Below are 22769 nucleotides of genomic sequence, written 5' to 3' on the forward strand. Positions count from 1 at the left end.
GCACAGCCCGAGCCCTTTAAGCTGCCCACCCTCTCCGCGGGCCGGCGGCAGCTGCCGGCTATTTGGCGGCTATTTATACCGGGGCGGCGGCGGGCGCTGGGTGTCCTGCGCGGGGCGGTCCCGGCGGCGGCGGGGCCGGGGCAGGAGCTGCCATGGCCACGGAGTTCCCCCCCACGCCGGCCAGGAGCGGCCGCGCCGCGGAGACGCCGCTGAGCCCGGCGCGGCTGAGCCGGCTGCAGGAGAAGGAGGAGCTGCAGCAGCTCAATGACCGCCTGGCCGCCTACATCGAGCGGGTGCGGGCGCTGGAGGCCGACAACTCGGCGCTGCAGCTGCGACTGAGCGAGCAGGAGGCGGGCACCGACCGGGAGCTGGACTGCCTGCGGCTGCACTACCAGGCGGAGCTGGCCGACGCCCGCCGGGCGCTGGACGACATCGCCATCGAGCGGGCCACGCTGCAGGTGGAGCTGGGCAAGATCGGCGAGGATCACCGGCAGCTGCACGCCCGGTCGGTGCCCCGGCCCCGAGCAGGCCTCCCTGCCTGGGGACACCCCAGAGAGCCGGCCCTTTGGGGCTCCTGCGGGATGAGGGGAAGGGGATGCTGCTGGCAAGAGCTGTGTGTTGTAGGGGGAGTGCACAGGGATGTTGGGTGTATGGGTCGTGCAGGGGTGGCACCCTAAAGGCTCTCTGGGGTTGGAGTATCTTGGGTTAGGAGACATCTGGATTCCTGTTCTGAAGGTGAGCTGTAGGGACACTACTGGGAGTGCCTCCTCTGGTGGTGTTATGGGTTGGCGTGGCACCTGGGATGGGCATGGGGCTCTGTCAAAATTTGGGGTGCTGAGTGCTCTTATAGGGTATGAATGCAAAGCTGCATGGGTTTGGCACCACACCTGTGTTTACAAATGCTCAAGATGCTGGAAAGTATCTAGAAAGCTATGGAAGCAGTGGAAGGAGTGTTTGTATGGAGTTAGTGCACATCTCTGCAGTTGTTTTGCTCAGGCATTGTCCAGAGAAGGCAGTCCTGGGAGCACTATGGCTTACCTGGTCCAGGTTGGTACTTCATAGGAGTTTTCCTAGTGGCTTTTGGGTCTGGATTTACATGGTACTGGGACAAGCTGCCTGCTGTTTCAGCTGGACTTTCTTGTAAGATGTGTATCCTGAGCCTGGAATCATCTTGTTGTCTAGTCTTGCCTAGCCTGGAACAAAGGAGTGGCCCAATGTAAGTGCAATCACACCCTCTTGAAGGAAGGAAGAGGAGTGTAGTGAAGGGGAGGAAACAAGTGTCCAATCCCAACAAGCTTCCTTTATGGATATATACAGCATACTAGTTACTTTAATGACCCATTGTACCCCTAAATCACCTACAGACTTGTAATAATTTGGGTGTCCACAAGCCTCCAATATCTTGTTATAAACATGTAATCATAGCAAACTTAGGCACTAGCTTCTTCTTTTAATGCCTATATGGAGCAAGTACTGCCCCCTCATAGGCTCAGTAGCTGTTCTGCTTGGGAATAAAATGTGTTTTTACTCTAAGCTTCTGTTTTCATCTGCATAGTTGTTGTTGGGCTTGTCTCAGTCATGCTGGGTTTTGGCTCACAGATCTGTTTCATAAATCTAACCAGCCTCTTGACTGGACAGTGAGGAGAGGGGTAATGGCTGTTCTAAAACTTTTCTGCTGCTCTTTGTGTTTGTATAACTTTGGCTTTGTTTATAAAGCTTTAGACTTGGCAGGTATGCAGTCCTCTAGACTGTTGTTTTTTCTTTACTTCAACTAGGTCTTAGAAGTGGTTAAATTTACATCCCATGGGAAATGATATCCAGTACATACTGGTTTCTGAAAGGACTAGACTGAAGTCCTAATATTAATGTGTGTTGTATCTGGGCTGCCTAACTGCAAATGTCTCAGATGACTTGGAACAAACTTTGAGGGTATCGTGCCCTTAATATATACACCCTTTAAATAACCTGGTGGCTATTTAACTCTTATGGTATGGAATGTCACCAGATAATTTCCCAACAGCATTAACTATTGGCTCTGACTAATGACAAGTTGAGAGACTCAAAGTTTATGATGACTTACTGCATTTCAGTTTTTTTCTTACTACTTACAGTGGTGACTGGAAGTAGGCCAAGGATGTTTGGGGAGGAGGAGTTGTAGATAAGCATATCAGTTGGTTGAATTCAGAGCCTGAGGAAGGTCAGAGCAACTACAGTAACACAGCAGAGAGAGACAAGACCAGTTCCTTTCTGCATCAGGGAGTATAGATGTCCATTTTACTGCTGAACTGACACACATGGAGTAGCAGCTGAGGCCATAAGAATGAATTCTGTACATGCTGTTGATGTCCTCTGGTCTTGACAAACTGGAGTCTGAACACATACCTGAAATATTCTGGTAAAATTATTTAAATTCTTCAGATCAAGCATATGTGACATCCTGACTTACAGAGAATGTGATTGGCAGTGCCTCAAAGTTTTTGCTTGTAATTGATAGTCAGTAACTCACAGTTCTAGAATGGTTGGTATATGGAATGGTGCAGAGTACTGTAACTGTCTCTGCTTTCTGCATGATGGTATAAAGTGGTGTTCAGAACCCTAAACTTGGTTTAAAAGGGTAATAAAAGCTCTTGTCAAAGTCAGACTCTTTAAATTATTGTTCTTAAAGATGAAATGACTCAGTCTAGGTTTCTTTGAAAATATTTGTCAGGAAAGAATCTAGGAAACCTCAGCCTGGCTGTCAGAGGCTTACTCTGGGAAAGTGGACTGCTAAAACACAGATAGTAATGGAATTTCAGTTTTGCAAACACTTTGATTGCAGAATGAAATTTATATTATTGTAGGATGAAACAGTCAATATTATTACTATGTAGTGTTACTGATATACTTAATATCAGTGTATATATAATACAGTAAGTGGTAGGAGAGACCCAAAAGGAAGGTGAATCCCTAGAAAAGAAAGAAACCTGTAGATACTAAAACTATAACACATTATCTGTTTTTCATAGTTAGTAGAGCTACTTTCCTCCTAGAGTCTGAGTAAAGACTAAATAATCTCTGCTAGCAAAGCACAGTCAACAAAGGTCTCTGTAGAGCAGGGCTAAAAAAGGCCTTGAACAAGAACCTGATGTAACCAGATGCCCCGGGCCTGTGTTGGAAGCAGCCATACGTGCATCCCTTCTAGCAGATTTTGTGTAACTCTCATTTTAAATTCCAGATGATGGAGATTCCAGAATATCCCCCCCAAGCAATGTGCTTCCATGTTGAACTACTGTTAGTTTCCTCCCCCTAACATCTAACCTGAATATTCCTTCCTGCAATTTAAGCCTGCAGCTTCCCGTCTGTTCTACAACAGACATGGAAAATAGATTCCCTTCATGTATGTAAAGGCTGTTCTGTCTCCTGTCACTTTTCTGTTCTCTAGACTAAACAACCCCAAGTTTTTTCCAATCTTTCCTTGCAGTCCAGGCTTTCTAGAGCTGATCAATCCTGCAGAATTGCTTTGGACTCTCTCCAACTCTGCTCTGTTATCCACTGGAAAACTCATTGTATGAACTAATGCAACTTTGCCACTTGGCAGAAGAGATTTTACCAAAACAGATTGAGGCCTTTACTCTTTGCAAGCTCAAGTCTCAGTTTTGAGCAGGAACTCAAGACTCTGGATAGTGGGCAGGACAACTGCAAAGGATTTTAAAAGTTGGAGTAGTGTGGGGAGTTATCACTGTGTTCTTTGACAGAACTCACTGTGGGCCCAGCACTTTGCCGCAGTGGTGCCAAGTAAAACTGGCAACATAACCGTGTTGGCCGTGCAGGCGGTACCCGAGGTGCAGTGCCTGGGCGTTGGTCTGGAGATGCCTCTTCCCAAGGCAAAGTTGCTCTTCCCTTGCATCTCCACGGTGGAGGGAGGAGTGCGTGTCCCTTCCCGAGGGAGGGCAGTCCCTTGCAGGGGTGCTGTGAGGGAGGGCGGCTGTCGGGCCTCGCTGAGGGGCTGCAGGAGGCAAAGCTCCAGCGGGGCCGCGGGGCAGCTCCCAGGGCTGGCCGGTGGCCTCCGGGGGACAAAGCTCCCTCTGTGCTGCGGGGAGGAGGAGCGGCACCCCCGGCAGCCACAGCCCGCGGAGGAGGGGGCGCTTTGCCCCGTGTGTGACCGGCCCGGCCGCCTCAGCCCCCGCGGAGCCGCCGGTGCCGTGAGGCGCCTTCCCGGCGGGCTGGTGGCGGCCCTTGCTGCGGGGGTTGTCCGTGAAGGCTCGGTCACGGAGTGTGACCATCCCTCCCTGTGGAGCTGGAGGCCTGTGCTGTCCCTTCCCTTTCCCGTTGGGAATGCCGTGGAAAATAGCTGGCTTCCGCATAGGATTCGCACAGAACGAGCTGGAAAATGGGTCAGGAATCTTGCCGGTTAAACAAATGATGCTTGTCCGAGGGGCCTGTCCGGTTTGTTTTACTGCTCACCCTGTGCTCTCACCGCGAGCACGATTAACCTCCCCTCTGTTTCACCACAGACCCCTCTGAAGGCAAACACGTTGAAACACATTGAAAACAAACCCTTCCTCGCCAGCTGCAACTTACCAGTATAAAACTTTCACTTGCAGGAATTCCAAAAAAGAAAGTGATTTGAACCTGGCCCAGGCTCGTCTGAGAGACCTCGATGCCCAGCTGATCGCGAAGGAAGCTGACTTAGCCACAGCCCTGAGCGAGAACCGCACTCTGGAGAGTGAGCTCCGTGAATTAAAGGAGGAAGTACTCACAGTAAGACTTGCTCTTGGAATTTAAACTTTGCTGCTATCCTGCAGTTTTTGCTTGGTTTTCCCCAATTACTTTTTGATATCTAAAAGCAGGGAAAGCCCATTAACTATGGCAGTGAAGAGTAGGCAAAAAGATTTCCACAATCTTGCTGAAAGCAATTGCTACTGATAGTTCCTTAAAACTTCCACCTGTTGCATGCACTTTAAATTCCATGACCACAGTATGTAATGTTTCTTGTTCTAAGGTCAAAACAAGTTGAAATTTGTAATACTGCTATAATCCCTGTAGAATTCTGTAACATGTCAAGGAAGGGAGCCCTTGAGGAACTCTGCTTCCCTATGCTTAAAATCTAGGTAGAATAAATTCTGACTACTCTTTTTTGTAGGCTTTTGTGGAACTAAAATGAACTCTGCTCGAGTTGCTACTCTACCAATGCACTTATAAGAGCATAGCTTTAGTATCTTCATGCTTTAATGTGTTCATTGAATAAGCTAATTTCAAATTTGTAAGGATGAAAACTTTAAAAAACCCAACAAAACAAACAGCATTGTATCATTAAAGCAACATACTCCAACACTGGAAGTGTATAATAGCATGTCAATGTAGGTAGGCTATATCTGGAGGATTTTACTCCATTAAGTGTCAAAGAAATTATATCACGAGTTAGGAAGAAGTTCTAAATATCTGCTGTTGTAAAAGGGGAGGAATGTATATGGATGGTACAATTGATTAGAAGTCTATTTTGAGGAGTCAAACTTAGCTGGTGGCATTAAGGGCTGCTCTACATTTGCCTTGTGGGAAATCTGGTCTACATAAAAATTAAATAGGATTCTATCTGTTGGTAATATTCTGGATCCTACTGAAATAAGAACTTAAACAGAATAACCCACTTCACTCAAGCAGCGTGTTTTGGTTGCTGTGGGAGTGAAGTTGAATGATCTGTAACAAATTGGCTGCCTTAATTTGAAAACATGACCTCTTAATTTTGATAACCCTGTTGTCTGTCCTTTCTAGCTGAATCTGTCACTGGAAGATACTACAAAGCATCTCCACAGTGAAATGTTGAGGAGGGTGGACCTAGAAAATCATATGAAAACTTTGCAGGAAGAAATGACGTTCCAGAAGCGCCTTCATGAAGATGTATGTTTTAGCTTATAAACCAGCAATTTTTTTTTAGGTATACATAGATGCACTTAAAAGTAAGGTTAAGATGGGCTTAATGCTTAAAAAGGTAACTAGCTGAGCCAACCTATGGCAGCCCATCACCTAATTGAATCCACCTAACTAGGAAGACTTCAAGGAAGTACACAACCTCATGTTAACTGGGATAGTACCAATAGATATTTGGAATATGAGAGAATTTTCTCAGGCTGCTCTTCTGAACTACAATCCCAGTATACTATTTTGTGTAAGTGAAAGTGCATATATTACAGTTACTGTTAAATTATTCCAGATGTTTGCTTGAAGCCTGAAATAAGCGAAGAAATTAAATCTGCTTTAATAAGCAACTTGTGTTCCCAACTTCCTTAACACTTCTTAAAGGTGTCTGGTAACCTTTGTGAGAGAAGTCAGTACACAGAACTAAGAAACATGTGAATGTAAACCAGCTTCCTTCTTGCTGGTAGGAATCTTGAAGTGTGTGGTTTAAGCGATGGAATTCTAATTTCTCTAACCAACTGCCATGACTTTTTGAATAAAACAAGAATAGGTGAAGTAACAGTGCTTGAAGAAACTGAAGTGTATCTGCATGTGTTCAAAGTAAAATAAACTATCTAGTGTAAAGAATTAAGTCTTACAATTAAATATGAATTATTACTTTTATTAGTTTGAGCAATGTTGGCAGTGAGATGGCAAAACAATAGTGAGGCAGCTAGCAAGGTGGGCATGCCAGACCTAATGGATGAACATCTAAGATATGAATCAAGATGAATTACTGTGTACTCAATGAGAAATGTGCTTCAGGAGTGAAGGACTCATGAAGCTGGTACACTTCGATTCTCAAACTGTATTGGCTTGTTTAGTCTCTGTAAAATTTCTTCTCCTTCTAGAAGCTCAAGGAGACAAAAAGAGCCCATGAGAGCAGGGTAGCAGAAGTAGAATCTGGCCGTCAGAGAGAATTTGAGAGTAAGCTCTCAGAAGCTCTGCAGGAGATCAGAAGACAACATGAAGAACAAATTCAAGGATACAAAGAGGAGCTGGAGCGAACATTCAGTGCAAAGGTGAGTTTGTAAAGATGACAGTAAAACAGCTGAAGTTCTCTGCACCTTGACACAATTAAAGTCACGCTAGCATAAACAGCTTATCCGATGGATCCCTTGCATTCAGTGTGGAGCTTCTTGGCATAAGTTATGGAATTTCAAAGCAGTGTCAAATTTAGGATTTCTGCAAACTTTTGGTCCCAAACCAAACTGGTTCAAGCATAAATACTGTCCCTTTGGGAAGTGACTAGGAATAGCTGATTATATTTGAGACTTCTGACAAATTTGGGACCAAGGTGTGTCATGTTTGTATTAAGTAATTTCAGTCTTGAATAAAGCCTAACTTTTTCTACACTCTAACTTATGTGCCAATTCAGTGAATTCCTTTGGATGCTTCTGTTTCTGTTTTGACTGGAAATTCTGAGTGCCTCTTGTAGGAGCACTTTATCCTTTCTTGGAAAATCTCAAGATTGAGCTATTTGTAGAGCAATTCAATGCTGCTTATAATGATGCAGGAACTCTTTAGTAACAGACCTTTTGGGGAAGAGCAATAATAGTTTGATATGCACACTCAATGCCCTGCAGCCCCATGCTCTGACAAGCAGCTTCTAAATATATTCTCCATTGTTCTTCTGGAGAATTAATTTACTTAATGTCTATACAAAGACTTAATGCATCTCTAACTGAAATATCCTAATCCAGCCATTTTCACTACCTGATTATTGCTGACTTTTTCTGACATAAATGTCAAACTTGTGTAAGCCTCCTTGGAAAGCAGTGAAAGCCTTTGAGCTGGACTTCATTCATATCTGCACATTTAAGTAAAACAAAACTATTTCCAGATGTAACAGGTGAAAATTACTTAGGTTTCCTTCTGTATTTAAAATATATGGTAATATGCAACTGATAACTAACAGTGACTTATCTGCAGATGGAGAATGCCCAGCTAACTGCAAGAAGAAATAGTGAGTCTGCCAGTGCTGCTCGGGAGGAGCTGCTGGAAACAAAGAAGAGAATTGATACTCTGGTATCTCAAGTTAATCAGTATCAAAGCCAGGTGCTGTCTTTATTTGTATAACCTTAGAATTATTTTAATTTAGATATTCAATCGAAAATATTGGCTTCTTCTCTCTAATCCTTAGTTGTGGGGTTTTTTTTCCATTCTGTTCATTTTAGAATGTTGCTTTGGAGAGCAGAATAAAGGAGCTACAGGACTTGCTGGATTATGATCGTGATCTCCATCGAAGGCATATGGCTGAAAAGGAGGAAGAAATGGCACAAGCTCAGAGGCAGGCACAAGAACAGCTGGAAGAATATGAGCATCTCTTAGATGTGAAACTGGCTCTGGATTTGGAAATAAATGCCTACAGAAAGATGCTGGAAGGAGAGGAACAGAGGTAGGCTATGACAAGATCTTCATATGAGGACTTACTTCATTCAGGACATCTATACTAACTGTACACCTTCAGAACGTGGAGGAGATAAGACACAAACATTAAGTATGTCATTAGTGCAGTAGCTTAGTTAATGAAGCATAATCTTCTGTAGATGGTATTTATATCCCACATGGTGTAGTAAGATGAAGTAGCTTGATAAACCCAACTGATAAAATTCAAAGGTCCATTAGACATTCCTCCACTTCCTCAAAGTTTTGTGCTACATCTTAAAGATATATCAAAGACAGTGCTCAAGTTCCATGAATGAAACTGAGAAACTGTATCAACTCCCATCTATCCAGACATGATATCTCACTTGCCTATTCAGACATGAACTCTCAATAAGAAGGGTCAAAAACTTAAAATTACTTTTACTGAAGACTGTGTCTGTAGAGACTTTAAAGGAATACTTACTGCAGTTGGGAATCTTTTCTTATCAATATAAGCTTGCCCTGAACTTCAGGGCTGGAGCTGTCTTCCAGACTTAACAAGCCTTAGCTACTCTCGCCAATAAAAATAAAATCTTATATTCAAGACCTCATGGAAAGCTTGGATAGAGGAAGCTGTTAGGCTTGGTTATAGTAGGAGGATAGGACTGAGAAGAAATCAAGCGTGTCAGACAGTCAAGTAAATGTTATCTGACTCTCCTCTAGGCTAAGGCTGTCACCCACTCCATCTTCACGCAGCATGGCAACTCCAACAACAAGTAAAGGACGGAGGTTTCTGCATGGGAAGAAAAGGAAAGTGAAAGAATCCAAAAAGAGAGAGTGTGCTGCTGCATTTAAGACTGTTCAGCATGCCTCAGCTTCTGGAAATGTATCCATTGAAGAGATCGATGCAGATGGGAAATTTGTCAGGGTTAAAAACAACTCTGACGAGGTACTTCTGCTTTCATGGCCTTCATTGCCAAGTCTGACTGTTTGTGAATGACTTGTAGCTTAGTGACAGACTAGAGACTGACTTCTTTGGTACTGCAGGTGTTCTGTTCACAGGGCTGTCTGGGAGGTGCTTTTGGGTGGAGGTGCAGTGAGTTCTATTATGCAGAAATCTAACACCTTCAGCTGTTTGTCATCAGATTCAGGCTAGCACTATCAGAAGTACTGCTTATCCTCGATGAACTAAATAGGGTGCCTTGTAAATTGGATCATGGCAGTCTCTTATTGCTTAAAAATACTTAAACCAGCTAAAAGATTGAATAAGATGATGATATCTAATCCATGTGGAGGGTTTATCTGACCAATTAGGTAGTTCATTGACTAGTTTAGTTTGCAAAGCCAGAACTATTAGAAATAATCATCAGAGCTTCAAAACATGTGGCTTGTAGTCTAGCCTCTTCAGCCTGAGATGCCTTAAAACTTCACAGGTTACTATGTGTTTTATATATATATGGCTCAAGTTGGGTAGGTGGGCACAGTTCTGATAAACTTCCTTATCAGAATCTCCCTGGTAAAGAGCATCATAACCCCCCCTTCAATGGAAGGCAAGAATAGGTGTGGCCTAACTTATGGGACTAAGGAGGATCCTAAAATACAAGGAGAAGACATAGGGAGGCTGTAATGGAAACTTGCCTGCTTCCTCAAAATTGTTCACATTCTTGTATGCTACAGGAGTGGGATTAAAACTGATCCATGAGTCTGGAAAGAACCTTGCATTTGTATCACATGGTGTTGGTCTGCAGTGCTGAGAGAAATTTCTTGTCCCACAGGATCAACCACTTCATGGATGGGTGCTGAGACGACATATTGGAACTGTGTCAGATGTTACTTACAAGTTTCCTTCGCAGTTCACTCTTCAGGCAGGCCAAGTAGTTACAGTAGGTAGTGGTTTTGTCAAACTTTCTCAGAGCTCTGTTCCTGTGTTAGATGTCAATAGAGATTCCTGTAATATGGAAAACTAAACTGATACTTTAAGTGCCTGAAGGACTAAAGCTCTTATGTAGTGAGGGAGATGGGGGAAAATCCTTGATTTTGATCTGAAATGCCAATTAAATTTTCTTTAAAGCTTGCATGAAACCTGGATCATCCCAGATTGGAATGTGCTCTAACTGTGAACAGAATCATTGTACTGTAGTATATTCTTAGGGTTCCCTAAGTATAGTATTGTACTAAGCTAAACATTAGCACTAAAATCATACTCTTAAGTACATTTAGATAGCGATAAAGAGCCAAACTCTACACTTGCTACTCCAAACTGTGTAGGAGCTTGCTCAAGAGATCTGTGAGTGACCAGGAGAGAGGCTCTTGTACACACAAGTTGCTGCCCCGAGCATGTCTGACTATGGCTTGGCTCTGTGACTTGGCTCTTGACTCAAATGTTACACGTGCCAAGCAGGGCTACCTCTACAGCAGGTAGAAGCTGTTAACAGCCTTTTCTGCACTAAGTGTTTTACAGTTTTCAGTTAAAAAAACCTTTACCATCATTCTTGGTATTCCTGGAAAGAACTAACTTACCAGGGATCACAGTGATTCAGTTTGTTACTGGACATCTTTGGTATTGCAGCACTTGATAGTTATGTGTATTAGACTGAATCCTACTCTAACTACAAAGATTCTTCAGAAGCTCACTCTAAATCTATTGCAGATCTGGGGTGCAGCTGCTGGTGTAAGCCCAGGTCCAAGTGATCTGGTCTGGAAGTCTCAGAGGTCTTGGGGAACTGGGGATAGTATTGATGTTACACTTATCACAGATGATGGTAAGGTAAGTGAAATAGTAAATAGCTTCTACTGTCCTAATACTAAATTTGTTTGTGCTTAATCCGTGAGGATCCTTGGTGGCAATTCAATTGTATTCTAGGAACTCGCAGAGAGGAAGATAATGTTTGTACCTAGAGGAGAAGAAAGCAGTGAGCAAGATGATGATTATGAAGAAATAACTGGAAGTGAAATGGAGTTTGCATCTCAGGTAAGTTGCCTGAAGTTCAAATGCATGCCATCAGCAGAGTCACTCAATGGCCACTTCTTTTCCACACTAAAGCAAAATTCTTCTTCAAGTACAGTTCATATCCTTCAACTATTAATGTTTTTCTTGATGTCAGACCAAAAGAAGAAGAAAAAAGAAATGTTGTTTGGTTTCATGATAGTGGTTCCTGTGAGCATCCTTAAGCAGGTGAGATGGTGAGAATCATGCTTGTCATCTCATGGAAAACTTGCTTCATTAGTGGTGCTGCAGTCTCTTGTCCCACATAGGATGTAGCTTGCATGGCTTTGCATCAGAAATGCAGTTGATGTTTTGCTTATTCTCTGGCTGAGTATGCATTAAGATATTTAATATCTTATTACTGACACACTGAAAGGTACAACCTTTAATGTCTCTTTCATCTGAATATCTGACTATGAACTTTGAAGCTGTTATCCCCCAAACAGAATGCAAACACTATTTTTGTGGGAATAAGTGACTTATCTGACACTCCAGTGTCCCTGACTTGCTCTTAAGATAACTTCAGTGTGAATTTAAGTTGAATATACTTACAAATCCTGGCTACAAACTTACATGTTGTAATGCCCTGTGCAAGACTCCACAGCCCCTTCAAATGGCTCTTGACCAACCATATTACAAGTCTGCACTGATAGTAGTGAGCTATCTTTAATTGCTGAAGTTGTCTAAAACAACTAATATGAGGGCTTTAAATTGGTTATAACTGAACAATTATAACTGTTCTTGACTCAAATTAGTTTGTGTCTTGACCTGAAATAGCACCATGTCCCCTTTGCTAGTACAGACTTCAAGGCCTGAAGTGCAAGGTTGTGCCCAGCTAAAACCTCACTCCTGCTGACACGTTAAGCTACCACAGCTCTTCCTAAAACTGATCCTACACAGTTAAAAGGAGGATTTGCATCTTAGTGCAATAAGTCTTAAAGCTCCCACCACCATTTCCTAAAGATTTTTGTAATGTATCTGTCTGAAAACTAACTCAAAAACACCTTCATGCTGTCTTTCTGAAGAAAATGTTCCCAAGAACAAGCAGTTACTGCCTGCTGCTTGTTTCTTTTTCTTATGTTTTCAAACAGAAAATTTGGGTAGATATTTTACTACAATACCATGTGGCATAAGGACATTTAGCAGTCTCCTGACTTGCATGCACATTCTGGTAATATTTTCAGTCTCTCACTGAAGATGGTGATACCCTGTTTAATGAGGCTATTGAGAGAGGTTCCATAATGCTGTTCTGCCCTTTAGGCTCTTAATGCACAGCACACACCAAAACGGTTGAAGGAAGCTTTAGGGTCATGAAGAGACTTACCAAAACAAGCTTCTTTTCATATTCAGAGTAGTGCCTCTCCTCCAGGGCGGCTGCTTTTTATTTTAAAAGGTGGGGTTTTTTGAGTTCACTGATATGGCTTGTTTGGTATTCAATGATGGAAAGCAAAAGTAACTTTTTTCCTTACACCTCTAATCTGTTTTATCAGCAACTTTACAATACAGTTGTGTGACATTTATGGTAATAATCAATTCTAATACTTCCAATCAAATGTTAATATCTTTCCTGTCTGCTGAATTCCTGTTAAACTTTTGACATTAGTACCTATGTGCTTCTGCTGCATTGGTGGTACTGAAGTGGCAGCTTAGTAAACAACAGTTAACTTCTTGCATGCAGTAAAATGATGAGAAGAATGCATGCTGTGCTTTAAAGGAAGGCAGGGTTTCCATACCTTTTGCTTCTGCTTTTACCATCCTAACTAGGGCAGCATGAATCTGCATGCCAGTGAAGTTCTGATGCTTGAGAACTGAGGTAGTGAGCTTGACAGCCTTTCATGAAGGAAGGCACAGGCTCATGTATTGCATGGCCTCAAATTCTTACAAGTTTGTAGTCTTTCTCCCCACCCACAAACCATCTAGTACAGTTCAGGTACTGCCTCTCTTGAAAATCTGCTTTGCTTTATTAAGTAACTAAATCTACAGAACACTAAAACCCCTACATGGCTATATGAGGATCAAGTAGGTAACCAGCAAGAAATAAGAAGTTTGTACACATGCTAATTAGGCTAATGTCTTCATGTTTTCTTGCTGCAGCAAAATGAGGATCCTAGCTGTTCTCTCATGTAATGTGGACAAAGACAATCATCTGAAAACATCTCTGAGTGCCAAGTGACATAGACTGTATGTGTTTTGGTATCTTCTGCAATATCTGAAACGTGGAATTCACATCACGCCTGATGTCTTCGTAAGAAACATTGTCTATAACATGATGGAACTTCCTACCTTCTGATACTGGACCCTGTCCTCGGATCCACTGTTACAAAGAGCAGTAGAATGCAAGCTCCATCTGAACTTATTTTTACTTTTATACAGGGATCTGGTTTCCATGACCTGCTGAAAGAGAGGAGGGTACACAGTTTACAAAGCTTCTAAATGTGCTCTAGAAGGATGTTAAATACTTGACAATGAACATGAGGCTGCCTCAATATTCTCATATGGTGTTTCTCCAAAGGTAATTTCTCTTTTAAGCCCGAGTAGGAAATGGGACAGATCACACCCTGGCTTGCCCCTTGAGCAAGTTAAAACATTGTCCTGAAGAGTTATGAGTGTCTGAAATGTTTCCTGCTCAGGAAACATGCAGAAATATATGAAAACTGCTCTACAGCACTTGCTGGAGTGAAACACTTCAAAATTAAAAGCAAGTTGTAAAAAATATTTGTCCCTGGTAATACATGTACTGTTTCTATATTCTAGCACCTGGAAATCCCCCAGTTTCAGTATTGTATATTCCTAGACACAGAATATCACAGCATAGCTGTGCCAACCTTAACTTGGACAAAATGTATCCTGTAAATGTGAAAAAGCATCTCATTCCAACAGGGCAGGTACTGTGACTAGTGTTGTTGGCACTGTTTGAATAGTCCCAACAACAGCTTTCTAAGGGGCTAGAAAGAAAAACATGCTAAAACAAACAGGAAAACCAGAAAGCACCAACTGTAGTGAAAAATGCATTGAAACAGCTGCTCTTAGAGTGCTTATGTACTGACTCCCTGCAGTCTGCAGCACTGGGGGTATGTCCAATGGGCCAGTTGGGGGAATACTTGACTGCTGGTCAGTGTGCTATCATTGATAGCTCTGGGTCCATGAAAAGCCTGTCCTGTAACGCTCAGAACCAGGCACTCAGCCTCTGGGGGCACTGCAGTCAGTCACTCCTTGCCTCTCTTCACTGAACTTACCTGCTGGCCCTGAGGGGGAAAGGAAGGGCCTGGATGAGCCACTGGAAGTACACTTCTACTTTAGAGCAGGAGGGGAGGAGCTGAGCCTGCAGATTTATCTAGATGCTGGAATAGTGTTTTGACTGTCTTTTTCTTGCCAAAGGACTCAGTTCCAAACTCAAGACCTTGGTGTTTTAGGATGTAGGTGTTAAGGTGCTTATGCTAACTTAAGCTTTTACATTATTTGACAGTTCTAGTTTTGAGACATCAAGAGCAGATGTTGATTTAATACTTGCATTGTAGCAGATCCAAATTCTTGTTCCACCTGAAACCATAGAAATAGCTGCTGCTATAACATTGCTGTATTTGTCTTGATTTCTTAAAACTTTTTTAACTATTAAAGATATTTTTCATGTATATAAAAGTCTTGGATATAAAAGTCATGTATATAAGTCTTGGATTTGAATATTTTCAAATTAAATAATAAAGGTCTGTTTATTCATTGATTTCAGTTGAGTGGTTCAAAAGACTTCAAAGTAATAAACTGGTAAGTTTAAGGATTGCAGAGTGAAGAAACCTTCAGAACTGTACTCTGCTCTCCTGTTTATATTAATCACTCATTTCAAATAAAGCTTGACTTAAGAGGAATCTTCAGCATTTCAAATAAAACCTTTTTACTGCACAAGGGAGGGATGGTGTTTAGCAACTGCCATGGAAGAGCTAAAGCAGTATACAAGTGTTGATAGGGAAGAGCAACAGTCCAGGAAACAAGTTCTACTTCTTTTTACTCAATTCACAGTCTACAGGGTAGTTTATGTTGCTTTTCCTTAGCATGCAACTTTTTATAAAGACACAAATAGAAGAATCAATTCTCTGCTGTGCAATGGATCCTACTGTGCAAATTGTCTTCCTGACAGCAAACCTTAATGATAGTAGGTAAAGTACATAGACCATAGGAAACCCTAATTGCTAACAGTGTAGAGCTTTTGATTTGCTTCCAGGTTACTAATTTTTCACTTTCTACTTCTAATGAGGCATCTATTGCAGCTGTCCAGGAGCTCTATACTAAATGGCAAGCTGTCTATTGAAAAGTGTATTGAGAATTCAAATATATATATATCTGTGCATGTACATTTGTGCATATATAATTCTTTACTTTAGGGAATTCTGTTGAGGTAAAAGGGAGATTTTGATTCCTCATTTCTTGCCTGTACTGGAAAGGTATGGTAGGTGAGATCTCTCTTAGAATGGGGGAAAAGCAAAAGCAGCTGTGAATCCCAAAGAACTGAACCTTGTAAGTTGTCTCAAGCATTTTATGTTCAGAACTTCATAGCTACTGTCATTCAAAAACCAGCCAGGGCAATTTTCTTTCCCTATTGTTGCTCTAGTAACTAGTAATTCAGAAATGATGTGCCTGAAGGAGCAGGCTCCAGCAGAAGCTGTGAAGGATAACCCTCCTCTTCTTTTATGACCATTGCACAAGTCCAGACCAGAGGTGAGAGAAACCAGAAAGCCACGGGTGTGAGAGCCACGTGGGGGCTATTTATGCTTCTTAAAAGGAAAAGGGACTGCACCTGTTATACACATGAAATTCTTTCCTCTCTAGGGAATGCTGTTTCAACTGGACTACAGAACCGGCTACAGAGTGAAACTCTGAAGGTGGATTCAAGACAATTTGCCCATAAAAGAGTTCAGCTCTCTTCTCATCAATTTATCTTGTATGGAGAGCAACTGGCAAAATACCACATCTTCCTCTGGGGCTGCTGACTTGATTTGGTCACTACTCCATCACTAAACATGCAAGAGATGGCTAATAGAGAAACACGGTGATTCTAACTTCATTTAGTACTTAAGTACTTAGGATGCCTAAATTTGTCCTTAATTTTGAGGCTTTTTTTTAGCATATCTTTAGTTATCACATCATTTTCTCTTTTTTTCTCCTTTCCATCCCTTTCAACTAAACATAAAAAGTAGAAGTGTATTGACTTTTCATTTGTTTGCAGTAGGCACCAGGAATACCTATTTCTCTCACAGGTGTTCTATACAACCTCTGTGGAACTAGAAGCAGTTTGTACTTAGTTCCAAGGAATTTGTCTCTAATCCTCCTCCTAGAAAAAAAAAAGTTAGACATTATAAATGCTAAACAATCAGTAGAGAGGTGTCAAGATGATTAGAATTCAGTGCCTGAGGTGTGATAAAACTAATACTTTGTCTTTATTCGTGCATTTTTAATGTAGCATTGTTTTTGTCACCGAAAGCTCATATATTCAGCAAAAGTGACCTCCAGTTCAAAAACAAGTGCCAGAACTATAGGTATAGAAACAGCAGCCACTCTTCTTATCCCACAGAAATATTTATTCAGTTTGGTCAGTAAATTATAGGAATTTTCAATGCTGAGAACTTGTACTTAGTACAACATCATCATCATATTGACAACAACCACTTTGCCTTTTGTCAACATACAATGTGAAAGATGTATTAACTTGTTCACAATAAATTACAGTGTGATAGATGAAAAGAGCTCAATGACATCAGTAACTGAGGAACTGGTTACAGTTAGCTTCACTAACAGTATTTTTAAAAATGGTAAAATCATTGCAGCCAAAGGTAAAAAAAAAAATCCACATACAATAATAGCGAGGAAATGCATTTTTGGAGCAACAGTGAGCTACCAGTAAACACTTCATACAGTGATCTTCAAGGCACAAAGCAAAAAAACTAGAAATGGGTTTTTTTGCAGGTTGACAAATCAGGGAAGGTGAAATTTTTTTGAATATAAAATAAATACATTTTAAAAAGACGCATACAAAAGTCAGTAAGTCAGTCAAATAGCAAGGCTTTCACAGAATGCCACACTGACAGAACATTTGTGAATCCATTTCAGTCATGAAATCATGTTCACAGCTCAAATGACACATCACTGAGGCAAGGGAACTATCACTTCAACATAATTAATGGGGAAGAAGCCAGACTCTCCATTTAACATCCCCTCATACCAATTCTCATCAATCTGATTGGTCAGAGTTATGATGTCCCCTTCCTTAAACCCAAGCTCGCCTTCATTTTCTGGCTCAAAGTCGTAGAGAGCTTGGCAGCAAGGCTGATCCATGTGCACTGAAGAACCTGCCCCAGTGACAGAAAAAACACCCATATTAATCAAGCTTCACAGCATCCCCCCAGTCACTAAGCATGAAACAACGGGTCAAAAATGTAGCTCTGCTGTCCTGTTGATAGTTTTTCCATTGCCTTTACCCACTAACATCTGGTGCTTCTGCATATAGAATACAAGACTAGTTATAGTAAGCTTAAAGTGTAATTCTGTTCCTCCCTTAAGTACAGATGCTACTCCATTTTCATTCCTAGCTGCCTTCCCTTTGCAAAGGATGTTTATCTCAAACTGAAGGTTTGAGTAATCAGTTGTCAAAACCAGTGGGGTCCCTGGAGCAGCTGCCACAGAGGGATCGGAAGGGCAGGAGCTGAGGAAGCAGAACAGTCACCAGGGGAAATGACAAGGATTTAAACAAATTGCAGAGCAGCCCAGTGCTCCTGTGTGGGTACCACGAGGGCAGGGGCTCTGAGTCCCTCCTCCCTGCACACACCTGCAGCCTGCAGGCAGCCACCTAGATTGGCACACTCCTTGTGCCTTTGCAGGAGCAAGGCTTCCACCCTCATCTCACCTGAGCAGTGACAGGCACTTCTGGGCTACTGCTCCCCAAGTTCATGTGCTCAAATCCTTTGTTGTACACGTCCCTCTGAACTACAGCAAAGGCTATGCTGGGAAACAACAGTGCCTGTCAAACTATTTTAGGGATGAAAACAGTTTTCCAATACAGGATCTGCCCGTTCTTGTGACTTAAAGTGTTTGCCCTGCTATAAAGATCTTCATTCCAAATCACTCTCTTAAAATATTAGTGGTACCATATGCAAATGTAATAGTAAGTACATCTATTTACAGGAAAACAAGTAAATATAAATATAAAGTATAATATAAAGTATATTCTACAATATAAAGTATAAAACAGAACCACCATTAGCAAAAGAAGTTAACCTTGGAAATGCAGTTACCTTTTATAAAGATATTCTCATGAAGGGCTGTTCATTGTCTTGGATTTGTGGTAAAGATATATATGTAATATATTAATTCGTATTTATGAATAATAACTTATTCTAATGAAATTTCATCTAATGTTCAAATTGTAAAGCTTAGCTGCATGGCCAAGGATAGCCAGAGGTTCAACTGAAGTTCAGCCATAACATATTTTTTAAAAACATATTAGTATATCCAAATGAAAGTCTGGTAATTTAAAATACATTTATAAAGGAAGAATAGGAGAAAAGATTTCATGCTGTTGCCATGTAAACAGCAGTGCAACACCTGGCAGCATGACACCTCTAGAACACTAGAACTTAATATTTAAGAGGTTGAACTGCTAATATAAGTTGATTAGGTTGTCTTATTTGGAACATTGCAACAATTTTCCAATATACCAGTCTGGACTCTCTCCCCCAGCTATCCCACATGCTAATCATGCAATCCCCTTGAGGAATCATTTTTTACTGGGTAAATCAGCATACAACTAGTAATGCAATACAGATATAGTAGCTAAGGTGGCAAAAATGCATTTTAATCTGTTAATCATGGTAATACACGGAAAACAATTAAAAAGAAACTTTTCAGCATTTTCTAGATAAAGGAATTAGGAGAAGGTTTCTTAAGGAAACCAGCTGAAAACTATTCTGGTGATCAGTCAGTGAGAGCACACAGGTGAAATCATCTTTTTAATTGACAATAATACAATTGGGGCAATATCTGGTGTTATAAAACTGGCAAGTAGGAATTACTTTTCTATTTTGTGGGTATGTTTTATGCTGTATAGCAACAGAAGAGAGCTTTTATTTATAACAATGGGAGAGAATTGCCAGCAGACATCCCGCTCGGCAAACCTCCCCAGAGCAGCACTGTCCCAGAGCCAGACTTGTCCTCTGCCTATGGAAGGCTCAGGGTAGTTTTACAGGAACAAACTAAATTAGGGCTGGTCTAATACACTGGTCCAGGGGAAAGCTTGGTTCTCCTATTTTTGCTGAAACAGTCCAAGCAGAAATAAAGAGGAGTCAGTTGCCCAGCAAAAACGGACTGTGCTTAAAACCAAGAGAGGACTGATTGTGTTAAAAATAGCTGAGCTATTTTCAGCCTTTGCCAAGGTAGAACTGGTACCAGCTCTCTGGAACTGTCAACAGCAGAAGGCAGCACTCAGAATAATTGACAGAGTTCCTCGCTTTCACCAGCTGCTCCAATGGGGCTAATTTATTATTGCAGGCCTGTTAATTTCTGACAGTAAGGTACCTGATATGAGATGGATCACATTTGGTTCATTTTAAGCTCCAAAGAACTGAAAAGATGTCTGGCAGCCTGGAAAGATTTTCAAGTAATGGTCACAGCCAGCACAACCGGTTTCACTCCAGGCTGTAGGATCAGTCAAAGTCTTCATTAGAGTCAGGCAGCTGCTGCTACTGTATAATCCAATGAGACAAAGCTTCCCTGACAAAGGTAACAGGGGCAGTGCTGCCTGACAGTCTGCAACACACACTGGTTAACATCACAGAACTGCTGGCACCACTCCAGCCTTTTGCTGTCTATTAAACACTTGCACATACATTGCAGAGGTTTCAGCCAAAGAAATTGCACTCTTGTATTTCTGCAAACAGGACTTATGTTGATTTGCAACTCCAAACACATCTCCTTTATTTCTCTAGTTGTGGGGTTAAAACTGCCACACTTTCCTGTCACATTCAAAAAAAAAAAGCCAGAATGCCATTCAATGACAGACTGGTTTTTTACTTGCTTGTTTTCCCCAAAGGGAGTTACTGCCTGTACCTGCATCTACTCTGTCCTCTATACCATGCTGTATACATAAGATAGCAAGACTGTACTTTAATAATTGCAAACTGGAAGCTTCCTAACATAATTAATCCCAGCCTCCCTTGTAGCTGAAGTGAGTAAACACTTAGATGCTTATGTTAAATTCCAGCACGTGGCAACCAGATCCATTTACTTCATATCAGAGTCAAACCTGACAAACAAAACGAGTGAAAGGCATGATGTAATACAGCAATTACAGAGTTCTAAAATGAGCCAGATGATGCTCACAGCTGCAGCTGATTAATGAGGATAACAAAGAATTAGAACTAAAATACAGATTTTTTTTATCTGTGCTTACTCAAAGCAGCCAAATAAATCACAACATAAAAATTAGGTTTATGTGATTCTAGCCCTGCAAATGTGTGCAAGTCATTAGTAGTAAATAATCCCCATGTGGTAGAGACCATACAAAGGAAAATACGGTTTCTGCCCCAAGAAGATGATACTTAACTTGAGAAACTGTTGTGAAACACAGAAAAAGTGAGTTCCACACTCAGATCTGTAATGTGGCAGTTGTGTGAAAGTATCATGGCTTACTTTGAACTGACCTGTTGATCTCCAGGGGTTCTCTGAACACCACGATACTACTTACCTTGAGTGACAGTATCAGAGAAATTAAACATCTATGTTTTGTGAGGGTCAATGTGTAAACAGGAAAAACTAAGCATGAAAATACTTGTTTGTGTAGGATGAAGAGGTCAGTTTTCTAAAGGAAAAGAGGATGATTGTCATACTATCCCCCCACCACAGGGAGACCTTAAGACATTTAGTAGTTTTGCTTAAAGCTGCCTGGTTCACATCTCTAAATCACAGACCATAAATCTAATCTGTTTCATGATTCTGATTTTAAAAAGGGACATAAAGGTTTCCCCATGTATGAGCTGGGCATATTGACCCCACAGCACTTCCACAGAAATCTATATGGAAAAATTTTGAGTAGGAAGAGGAAAAGAGAATCAACAGTGATATCACTGGTGATTGTACCTGCTGGGGAGGTAAGCACAGCACTCACACTTTATTCAGGAGAAAAAAAGTGATACATGGTCTTTCTGCTGTTATTAGCAACACTAAGAATGGCAAGAATTGTTACATATATCCCATTTCTCCTTTTCATCTCTTTCATCTTTTAGTTCTTTTGCATTCTGACAGCCCTGAGAGACTGAAGCAGTAAGTGACAACCCTTCATTTAATGATATGTAAATAGCTCATGCAACAGTCCATGAATGGAGCCAAGGAGTGGAAGTGGCTCACTCCTTCCTTATCTTAGTGGTCAGCGGTCATTTATTTTTCAGTTTTCACTGAATTTCAGCTCATTAAAACTGGGACTTTTCTTTAACTAAGTGGGCTGGAAGCAACCTTGAGAAGTCATCATCTGTCTTTCTCCCAAAGGCAGGATTGATTACCCTTAAAGGACATCTTGGATCAATTACTTGATGGTAATGATAAACCACTGTAATGTGGTTTGACACACTAGTTTATAAACAAATGCTGAATCTGAATCTCCTTTCTCCACTGCACATGCAAAACAGAACAAAATAAAAGCTATGATAACTTGATAAGTAAGTGACTGGGGCCTAGAAATTGTATGCTGAATTTTTAATAAAGTTGCTATGATTTTGCTACTTTCATAAAATAACCAGGAAGTTATTGATCACTGCAAACATCTCCAGTGCTTTGGATGAAATGTGTCCTTGGATCATATGTCTTAGGAACCAGTGGTCTGACCTGGGAGAATGTGCAGAGGGGGTTGTCTCCCTCCATCCCACGTTTGACAGCAACACAAAAACTACTCTTAGCATTCAGGCAGCAAGGGGAGCTTCAAACAAATCGAGGAATCAGGTCTTGCTGGGTGGATTTATGCTGCCAAACTGCTGCAAATCCCCTTCAGTGTGGATTGTATAATAGCTTCCTCTTGTAGCACAGTGCAAAGAAAATTAAAGAGGCATTAGAAGAAGCATGAAGTTACAGCTCCAAGCTTTATTCTTTCACTTTTAGTTCTCTCATTTCTCTCCCCAAAACCTTTAAAAAGAAACAAGACTGGAGGGAAGAGGAAAAATGGAAAGGTAGGAAAAAAATAAAAAGAAAAACATTCAGAAAAAGATCCTAGGTACCACGCCAAGCAGAGAAGGGAACCTTTGGCTTCCTACATCCCCTCTATTTTCTTTACAAAAAATGTTTATGGAAAAATTTGGCTTTTTTTGGTTGTCTTTTCTTTGCATATAGTTGTCTTCTGTGTTTTGAGTTTTTTGTTTGTTTGGGTTTTTTATTGGTTTGGTCTTTTAACTTTCATCATGCACTGTATTCATTAAGGAGATAGGACAAAATAATTTTATTCATGAGATGAAGA

General features: G+C 41.3%; 2 protein-coding genes across 7 annotated transcripts in view; one reads left to right on the top strand and one right to left on the bottom strand.

The window, feature by feature from the left end:
• Window positions 1–152: 152 nt before the first annotated feature.
• LOC108492678 (lamin-L(III)-like) lies at window positions 153–14997 on the top strand. Of its 4 annotated transcripts, XR_001873191.1 has the most exons (13): window positions 153–505; window positions 4584–4740; window positions 5752–5877; window positions 6786–6956; window positions 7867–7992; window positions 8112–8332; window positions 9025–9250; window positions 10077–10184; window positions 10952–11068; window positions 11165–11272; window positions 11406–11476; window positions 12778–12809; window positions 13382–14997. XR_001873191.1 is itself a non-coding variant. In XM_017805265.1 (12 exons), exons 1-11 carry the CDS (start codon window positions 153–155, stop codon window positions 11445–11447), a joined length of 1755 nt encoding a protein of 584 aa, XP_017660754.1. In that variant the 3' UTR covers window positions 11448–11476; window positions 13382–14997. The 4 variants fall into 4 exon arrangements, 3 of the variants coding, with proteins under 3 accessions (XP_017660754.1, XP_017660755.1, XP_017660756.1); XM_017805265.1 differs by lacking the exon at window positions 12778–12809; XM_017805267.1 differs by lacking the exons at window positions 153–505; window positions 12778–12809 and adding an exon at window positions 4239–4373.
• A 1839-nt stretch (window positions 14998–16836) lies between these two features.
• SH3GL3 (SH3 domain containing GRB2 like 3, endophilin A3) overlaps window positions 16837–22769 on the bottom strand; it is a 61573-nt gene continuing 55640 nt past the window's right edge. For all 3 annotated transcript variants that reach the window (XM_017805127.1, XM_017805126.1, XM_017805125.1), the window contains one exon: window positions 16837–17625. In XM_017805127.1, coding sequence (XP_017660616.1) covers window positions 17420–17625 — 206 coding nt within the window. In that variant the 3' untranslated portion in view covers window positions 16837–17419. The remainder of the gene's footprint in view (window positions 17626–22769) is intronic.

Source organism: Lepidothrix coronata, unplaced genomic scaffold, assembly GCF_001604755.1.
Source record: "Lepidothrix coronata isolate B3197 unplaced genomic scaffold, Lepidothrix_coronata-1.0 Scaffold11, whole genome shotgun sequence".
Taxonomy (NCBI): domain Eukaryota; kingdom Metazoa; phylum Chordata; class Aves; order Passeriformes; family Pipridae; genus Lepidothrix; species Lepidothrix coronata.